This window comes from Mustela nigripes, chromosome 4 (genome assembly GCF_022355385.1).
Source record: "Mustela nigripes isolate SB6536 chromosome 4, MUSNIG.SB6536, whole genome shotgun sequence".
Lineage (NCBI taxonomy): Eukaryota > Metazoa > Chordata > Mammalia > Carnivora > Mustelidae > Mustela > Mustela nigripes.
Window position 1 is genome coordinate 98,865,357 of NC_081560.1, and position 8,782 is coordinate 98,874,138.

Here is an 8,782-nt window from a genome sequence, read left to right on the forward strand (position 1 = left end):
GTCTGGTTAGTTCCCAGTTTCTGTAATTCCTGTGTTGTGTTAAGCAGTTCCCTTCTTGCGATGGCCCTGAAGCACCATGCTCAAGTGTCATCTCAGGTCTTTAAGGGCAGAAGTCTGATGTGGCTCATGGAGAAAATATGGGTATCAGATAAAGTTTGTGCAAGCATTTCTAGCACTGTTGGTGCTAAGTCCAATGTTAATCAATCAATAATAGACATTACATAAAGTAGGCACAAAACAGAAACACACACACACACACACAAAACAGATTATGCACCAATCCGTTGAGAAATCAGTCGACCACAGGCTCACAGGATCTGATGTTTTTGTAATAAGACAGTGAAGGATACAGGGGCAGCAGATAAAAATAAAGTAGATAAAAAAAGAAAGGAAAAGAAAACAATGAGGAAGAGAAGAAATGAGGTTTTTCGTAAATCTATTAATACATTTTGATAGGGTTGCTAATAAAGTTCAGTTTTACTATATTAACATTTTAATATATTAATAATCTGGATATTTATTCTATGTTAGGCAGAATGACAGGCTTGAAGAAAATGGTCATAAAATAGAAACTCATCTTGTCCTTCCAATTGCTTAGTATATACTAGGGATGAATATAGTTAGGGGCACGTTCAAGCTGGTTTTGGAACCAAAGTGCTGGCATTATGGACAGCTGCATCTAAATCGGCTTAGGGAAGGATATCACAAGAAGATGACATTTGAGCCGAATCTTAAAGGCTGTGCTGGGAAGAGATAAATAGAGAAAAGAGTAAATAAAATTCTAGGAAGGGGGGAGTAGAGGCAAGAAAGGAAGAGAAAGCATGTCAAAGTTGGAGAGCTGAAGAAATCCAAACAAAGCATTAAAAGGTGTAAGTGTCTAAAGACATCAGCTGCAGCCAGATAATGGCAATAGGAGTGATGTGATTAATGTATTTCTTTAATTTTAGAAACATCATACAGATGGTAGCTTGTAGAATGTCATCTATCTTCATAGTGAAATAGGAACCAGAACCTTTACCCGGAGTGTGGTGTGCGAGTAGGTTGGGGATATGAGAACAGCGGAGATTATCTTGAACAGCTGCTAAGAGAAGAGTTATAATGAATCAATTAGAGGTGACAAGAACATTGCCAAGTGTCTCTAAAACCGTGGCCAGAGTTGCATAGCATGAAATTGTGGTGGATCTGATAATCACAGGTATGCCAACAGCAGCTTAGGAGGGGCAGTAAAAAGAACAAGATAAAATAATGTTGGACTATCGTGGGTGACATGGATCTGTTTGACTATGAGAACAAAGGATAATCAAAGACATTAACCCAGGACACAATTAAGTTGGTGAACTTTGGAATCTGTTCTGGCTATGGATAAACAAATAAAGCCTGGAGTAGATTCGAAACACAGGAGTGAGGAGAACATCCGTTGGGATAGAGGTTGAACAAGCACAAAATCAAATCAAAGAGGAGATCATTGGAAGAACGTAACTACGGCCACTACTGGTATCCTGGAGCTCAGCGAACTCAGGGCAGATTACTTCCTAGTAAAAATCAGCTTTAGGCTTTAAGCCACTGACTGATAATGAAGCAGGCCAGAGTCAAAGTTCCAAAAAACTGAAAGTCAAAATGTTAAATAATAAATTCAGGATGGTGGGAAAACTGAGAAAAGCACAATGACAGATTAGAACACTGGGGCCACGCCACCTGCCACAACACCATTCTGACCAATCTTTTTCTTTTCTTTCTTTCATTTCCTTCTTTTTTTTTTGTTTTCTTTCTTTTTCTATTCTTCTTTCTTTCTTCCCCTTCCTTCTTTTCTTCTCTCCATTTCTTTCTTTCTTTCTTTTTCTTTTCTTTCCTTCCTTCCTCCCTTTCCTTTCTTCTTTCCTTTCTTTCTCTCTCTGTTTCCTCTTTTTCTGAGGAGAGCAGAATTTGACATCAAAACCAGACAAGAATCCAAAAGAAAGAACATTTGCAGTTTCAGCTCTTTAAATGAATAAGAATGTGATGATAATAATATTAACAACAACAAAATATGTATTTTTATTAATATATACAAAGATACTCTGTCACAATCAAGTCCATTTTACTCTATAAACTCTGGGTTAGTTTAACATTAGGATATCAGTGTAAGGAAACAAAAATGATACAGTTAACCCAATAGACATTAATACAACGCTCCACCGAAGTAGAGTTGTGAAAAGGAATCCTTAATCTACAAAAACAAAGCTAAGTTAAAACAAGAAAAAAAGAACAGTACGCACTACCTAATGTTGTAATACATTTCTGTTGAGAACACAAGAATGCTCCTTGTCATTATTTGCTTTCAATTCTATTACTGAAGGTTCTAACAGAATATGACAAGAAAACAGAATGAACTCAAGAGGATTACAAATGAAACAATGATGTCCTAGTTTGCAGAAGATACTTTTATAAATAGTCAAAAGGGCCTATCCATTAATTTTAAATAAGTGACCTAATACAATTTGCCTCCTGATGTGATTCAATAATGAATACACATCACTTCTATTTTAATTTTTCCAATATATTTAACCTGTATATAATCATAGACAAACCTAAAATATAGGGTATTCTACAGAAAAACGTGTTTTTTACACCTTTCCAAACTTCTGAGAAAAAATAAAAACAGAAGCACAAGAGTAGCATTTTAGGTTTTAGAAAAAAGCATGAAGAGAGATGTAAACCAAATGAAATTAAAACTATGCTTGTGTATTGAATTAAAAAACAGCTATAGAATATTTTAGACATGCAACTGGGGCACATGGATGGCTCAGTCAGTTAAACATCTAACTCCAGGTCAGGTCATGATCTCAGGGTTTGGGGATTGAGCCCAGAAGCAAGTTCTGTGTCAAGTCCCCCAGGGAGTGGGTCCAGCCCCAGGTCCAGCGCTATGTCCAGCCCCATGCCTGTGGAGATCTACATAAGGTTCTGTGCTCAGTAGGGAGTCTGCTTCTCCCTCTCCCTTTGCCCCTCCCTCCACTTGTGCTCTCTCTCTTTCAAAAAAATAAATAAAATCTTAAATAAAAAAAGAAGTATATGCAAGTATCTTAGAAGATGTTATTTAATTAACACTCTTTTCCTTAGCTATGAAAATCATCCTGTGGCGATGTATGTAAAAGTTCTTGTTTTTAGCAGTTTCATAAAAGCATTTTTAAATAACTGGCAAAAATAATTCCTTTCCTCTATGTCTAATCAGAAAGCAAATATTGTCAAATGTGAATATTAGATAGGTAAGTTTAGGAGAATTGTGCTTTTCTTTCAACTTTCCTAAAAAGAACTTTTTAAAAATAACAAAAATACTATGCGATTACAAAAAAAAATTCTCATCAGAGTTATATGGAAATTATATCATACTGGAGTCAGTTATATATGAGAAGCTTTTAAAAATATTTTTATGTTATCTAATGATATAAATAATATATTAGTAATTCTTTAAAAATGCATAAATAGATTTCTGCTTTATTTAGATTACCTCAAGAAACTTGAAATATTAGAGCTACCCCTCTCAAAGGAAAAAATATATAAATAGATTTACCAGGGTATTTTATATAAAGTCTATATACAAAAATCAAATTTATATCTAGATATTGGAAAAATTAATGAAAAGCAACATTTTTAAATGAAGTCATTCATAATAGCTTCAGAAACTTCTCATGTCAATGAGTAAATCTATGAAGAATGGACAAGATTGCACTAAAAAGCTTAAAAATTACCTTGACAGAAATTAAATCAAACTTAAATTAGATATCATGTTTCATTGATTGAAAGATTCAGTATTGTAGAAATCTCCATCCTCTCAAAATTGATTTAGACATACAATGCTATCGGCGGGAGCACTCCCCTGCCCACCCCGCCCCCGTGGCCGAGCCCGGGAGTCAAGTGGGAGTCAGCCGGCCGGCGCGGGCAGCACCGGGACCCCGCCGGGGACACTGCAGCCAGAGCCTGGGAGGAGCCGTGCCCCCACCGTCTGAACTAGGATGTCCCGACATGAAGGTGTCAGCTGTGATGCATGTTTAAAAGGAAATTTTCGAGGTCGCAGATATAAGTGTTTAATTTGCTACGATTATGATCTTTGTGCATCTTGTTATGAAAGTGGTGCAACAACAAGGCATACAACTGACGACCCGATGCAGTGCATATTAACAAGAGTAGATTTTGATTTATACTATGGTGGGGAAGCTTTCTCTGTAGAGCAGCCACAGTCTTTTACTTGTCCCTATTGTGGAAAAATCGGCTATACGGAGACATCTCTTCAAGAACATGTTACTTCTGAACATGCAGAAACATCAACAGAAGTGATTTGTCCAATATGTGCAGCATTACCTGGAGGCGATCCCAATCATGTCACAGACGACTTTGCAGCTCATCTTACGCTTGAACACAGAGCCCCTAGAGACTTAGATGAATCGAGTGGTGTTCGACATGTACGTAGAATGTTTCACCCTGGCCGGGGATTAGGAGGTCCTCGTGCTCGTAGATCAAACATGCACTTTACTAGCAGTTCTACTGGTGGACTTTCTTCTTCTCAGAGTTCATATTCTCCAAGCAATAGGGAAGCCATGGATCCTATAGCTGAGCTTTTATCTCAGTTATCAGGAGTGAGACGTTCTGCAGGAGGACAGCTTAATTCTTCCGGCCCTTCCGCCTCTCAGTTACAACTGCAGATGCAGCTGTAGCTGGAACAGCAGCGCGCCCCGGCAGCGCGGCAACACCTGGAGACCGCACGCAAAGCAACCTGGAGTACTAACACGAGCAGTGTCACCACTACAATCACACAATCCACGGCAACAACCAACACGGCTAACACAGAAAGCAGTCAGCAAACTATCCAGAATTCCCAGTTTCTTTTAACAAGGTTGAACGATCCTAAAATGTCAGAAACAGAGCGCCAGTCCATGGAAGGTGAGCGCGCAGACCGCAGCCTGTTTGTCCAAGAGCTCCTTCTGTCCACTTTAGTGCGTGAAGAGAGCTCGTCCTCCGACGAGGATGAACGGGGGGAGATGGCAGATTTTGGTGCTATGGGCTGTGTAGATATTATGCCTTTAGATGTTGCTTTAGAAAACCTAAATTTAAAAGAGAGTAATAAAGGAAATGAGCCTCCACCACCTCCTCTTTGATGACATCCCAATTCGCAGACAATGTCCTCTGTGCTGTATTTGCCAATGAAAGTGGACAACAACTATCTTGGGTTTGTTTGGTGATTGTAATTTCAGGTCTGTCACTCTTGTTACATTGTGTACATTCAAAGGAAGAGAGAAAATATATATGATAATCATTTCCACTTAACTAATTTTTACTTCTAGCAGGTAAATGTAGGTAGCAGTGCAGGGGTGATCTCTGCTTCCTGTACCTTGACATGCAAAAGGCTCTCCTAATACTCCACATTCAAACTGAAGAGGAAAATTGAAATCTCTAATGAAGCTGCTGTGTGTATTTATGGATATTAATGAATAAAAACTGCTTGGATGGTTTACCTTAACTACTGCATGAGGTTTTTTGCAGCGTGCATGAGTTTTAGTGACCTTGTTATTTAAAAAATGAAATACAAGGAGTAAAACTTAAACAAACATAAAAAGCCCAAAGCTTTCCTGAGCATTATTCAATGGTTACACGGCAGAAGAGTTACATGGCGAAGTAGCTTTTGAATAATGTCCGCCCGAGTCACCTTTCTTGTGTGCCTCCTACACACAAAGCCAGCTCTGCAGCCGAGTCTGGGGGTCGTAGCCAGGGGTCGCACTCTGCCTTGTGTGGCTGTCCTGTCGCCCTGTTAGTCATCCTACCTGTATGGAGCTCAACCTGTCTCTTTTTAAACTCATCTGTAGAAGACACACCAGTAAAGCGACTGTTGGAATCTGCTGCGGGGCACCCATGTGCCCTCAAAACAAAGCCTGTTCATATGTGTTTAAAGTTTTTACTTGTTGTGGTTGTTGACAATTTTTTTCAATTGTTAAATATGTTTTATTCAGGTGTAGATGAATTTCATTTATTCACTGTTCAACGAAGTTAACCTGAATTATGTTGTCTTTGTTTTTGAAAATCTCACATTCTCAATCATATTTTGCGTTATTTATGTACTTGCTTCATAGTTTGCTGAGACAGATCAGATCAGGGGAGCTTTGAGGATTTGCCTTCCCAGATTTTGTCAGTATATCACAACCAAATTCTTAATGCTAACTCTAGCACCTTTTATTTATTGGGTTTTTTCTGGCATAAAAAGTAAAGCCTTTTAATTAAAAAAAAAAAAGACATACAATGCTATCACCATAAAAATTCCAGCAACTTTCTTTATATGTATGGAATTTGCAAACTGATTCTAAAATTCCTGAAACCTAAAGGACTAAGAGTAATTAAGACTAATATAAAGAACAAAGAAAAAGGACATATTCACTAGGTATTAAGATTTATTGTGGCTATAGTGATTGAGGGTCCTGTTAATCCAAAGATAACCAATAAGCCAATTAAATAAGAGTCCACATAAATAAATAAATCCAGATAAGAGCTCTATTTAAGATAAATGTGACAGTGTGGACCATCGGCAAACAGTGCTCTTCCCAATAAATTACACTGAATGCTAATGTGCAAAAAGTTAAAAATTACACCTCATCTCATATCAAAAACAAAAATTGACAGCTGCTAAGTTAAAGATGAAAGTGTGAAAGCTAAGACAATAAAAAAGATAGCATATGAAAAAGTCATCATGAAATATGTTAGGTAAAGAGGTCTTAACCAAGGTCAGCTATATCAAAAACACTGTAAAGAAAAGGGATGTTACCCAGACACCTGAGTGGCTCAGTCTTTTAAGCATTTGCCTTCGGCTGGGGTTGCGATCCCAGGGTCCTGGGATCCAGTCCCACATCAAGCTCCTACTGGGTGGGGAGCCTGCTTCTCCCTCTCTCCCTGCCTCTGCTCTGTCTCCCTCTCTCTGTGTTAAAACAAAACAGAACAAAACAAAACAAAACAAAACAAAACAAAACAAAACAAAAAAACTTTAAAAAATCTTAAGAGATGCCACCTAGCTTTACACTAAAATGAGGAACTTGTGTTCATCAAAATGTACCATTTGGAAGAGTGAAAAGGAAGGCTATCAACTGGAGAGCATAGGTTCCTCATGAAATTAATAAAAGAATTATTACCAGAATTTAGAAATGAGCACAAGACATGAACAAGCACTTCACAAAAAGGCCATATACATGCTTAATGCTCAGTCTTCTTGTGCTTATTAGAAATCATGAAAACATTATTTAAAGCTAAGCTTAATACAACTTCACACACAGCAGAATGGCAAATGTTAAAAGAACTAATAGTACCTCGTGCAGTGAGGAATGGAGGCAAATGGAACCACATGGATTACCGAGGACTGCATAAATTGACAAAGCTACTCTACAAAACCATCCGGCATTATCTGTTCAAGTTGAATATGACCCAGGAGTTCCACTTGTTATAAGCCAGAAGAAAATGTATATGTATGTATTTCAAATGATACTTATAGGAATGTGCATAGATGCTTTAGTCATAATCATCCCAAACAGTAGACAATATAAAAGCATCCAGCAATAAAATGCTTCAATAAATTGTGACATATTCATACAACACAATGGTGTACAATAATAAAAATGAACAAAGCTGCATGAAACAGCATGAGTGAAAGTTGTAAACATAATATGAAGCAAAAAAAATGTATGATTTGGTTCATCTAAAAACTGGCAAATGCTGATGGTATTGGAACTAAAATTGTGTTCATTTGGAGGGGAGGCCACCAAATAGTAACAGTCATACAAGTGATCTCCAGAGGGACTCTTATGTCTTATTTCCTGACTGGGACAATAATCACAGGGTGTGTTCACCTTGTAATGATTTGTCCAATTTCTGCATTTTCTTTAGGCATGTTCTACTCAACTCTGAGAAGTCACAAAAAACAAAACAAAAACAAAAACAAAACTTTGATTTGGCCTGAAATTTTATAGTATATATTAATAACCAAGAGAATATCTCTATGCTTTATGAATATATTGGCATTACCAAACAGATGTTTATTTATCACAAACACACAGTGATTAAAAACTGCTCATAAGGGGCACCTGGTGGCTCAGTCAGTTAGGCATCTGCCTTCTGCTCAGGTCATGGTCTCAGGGTCTTGAGATCCAGCCCCGTGTTGGGCTCCTTGCTCAGCAGGGAGCCTGCTTCTCCCTCTCCTTCTGCCTCTTCCCCTGCTTGTGCTCTCTCTCTCAAATAAATAAATAAGTAAAATCATTAAAAATAAAATTAAACTTAGAAATGCTCATAAGAAATCTATTCTGATCACATTATTAAAAAAGGTACATATTTTCTAATAAAATTTAAATATCTTGATTATTGAATATCTGAAAGCTTCAATAGTAAGCCAGGAAAATTTGGTTCTAACACAATGAAATGAGATTTTTTATGGTATTTTAACTAAAGGCCTTGAGACACCTTTGTCGTGTTTTTAAAAAGCCTGTTTTCTCACACACACACACAAAAAGTTCTCTAAAGAAATATATGCACAGGACATAGTGGGCAGTAAGACATAGACTCCATCTTGACATTCTTATTTCAAATCCTATAGAGTTAGGGTGGACCATTTGGAGATTTTTCTATGGTGGAAGTAAAAGATGTCCCTAGAATCTAATCCCAGACCTGTCCAAAGTATTTGTTTTGCTCCTTTACATCTGAACTTACAAGCTTTCTACTGTACTGCCAACAACAGCAACAACAGCAACAAAAAAAAAAAAAAAAAAAAGAGAGAGAGAGA

The 8,782-nt window shown here is 37.5% G+C and overlaps 1 protein-coding gene across 1 annotated transcript; it reads left to right on the forward strand.

The window, feature by feature from the left end:
- The first annotated feature begins 3,938 nt into the window (after window positions 1-3,938).
- Window positions 3,939-5,460, forward strand: LOC132015141 (E3 ubiquitin-protein ligase KCMF1-like). Its single transcript, XM_059395781.1, is given in 1 exon segment — window positions 3,939-5,460. A coding segment is annotated over 1 exon segment (1,140 nt). The 5' UTR covers window positions 3,939-3,989; the 3' UTR covers window positions 5,130-5,460.
- Window positions 5,461-8,782: the final 3,322 nt, after the last annotated feature.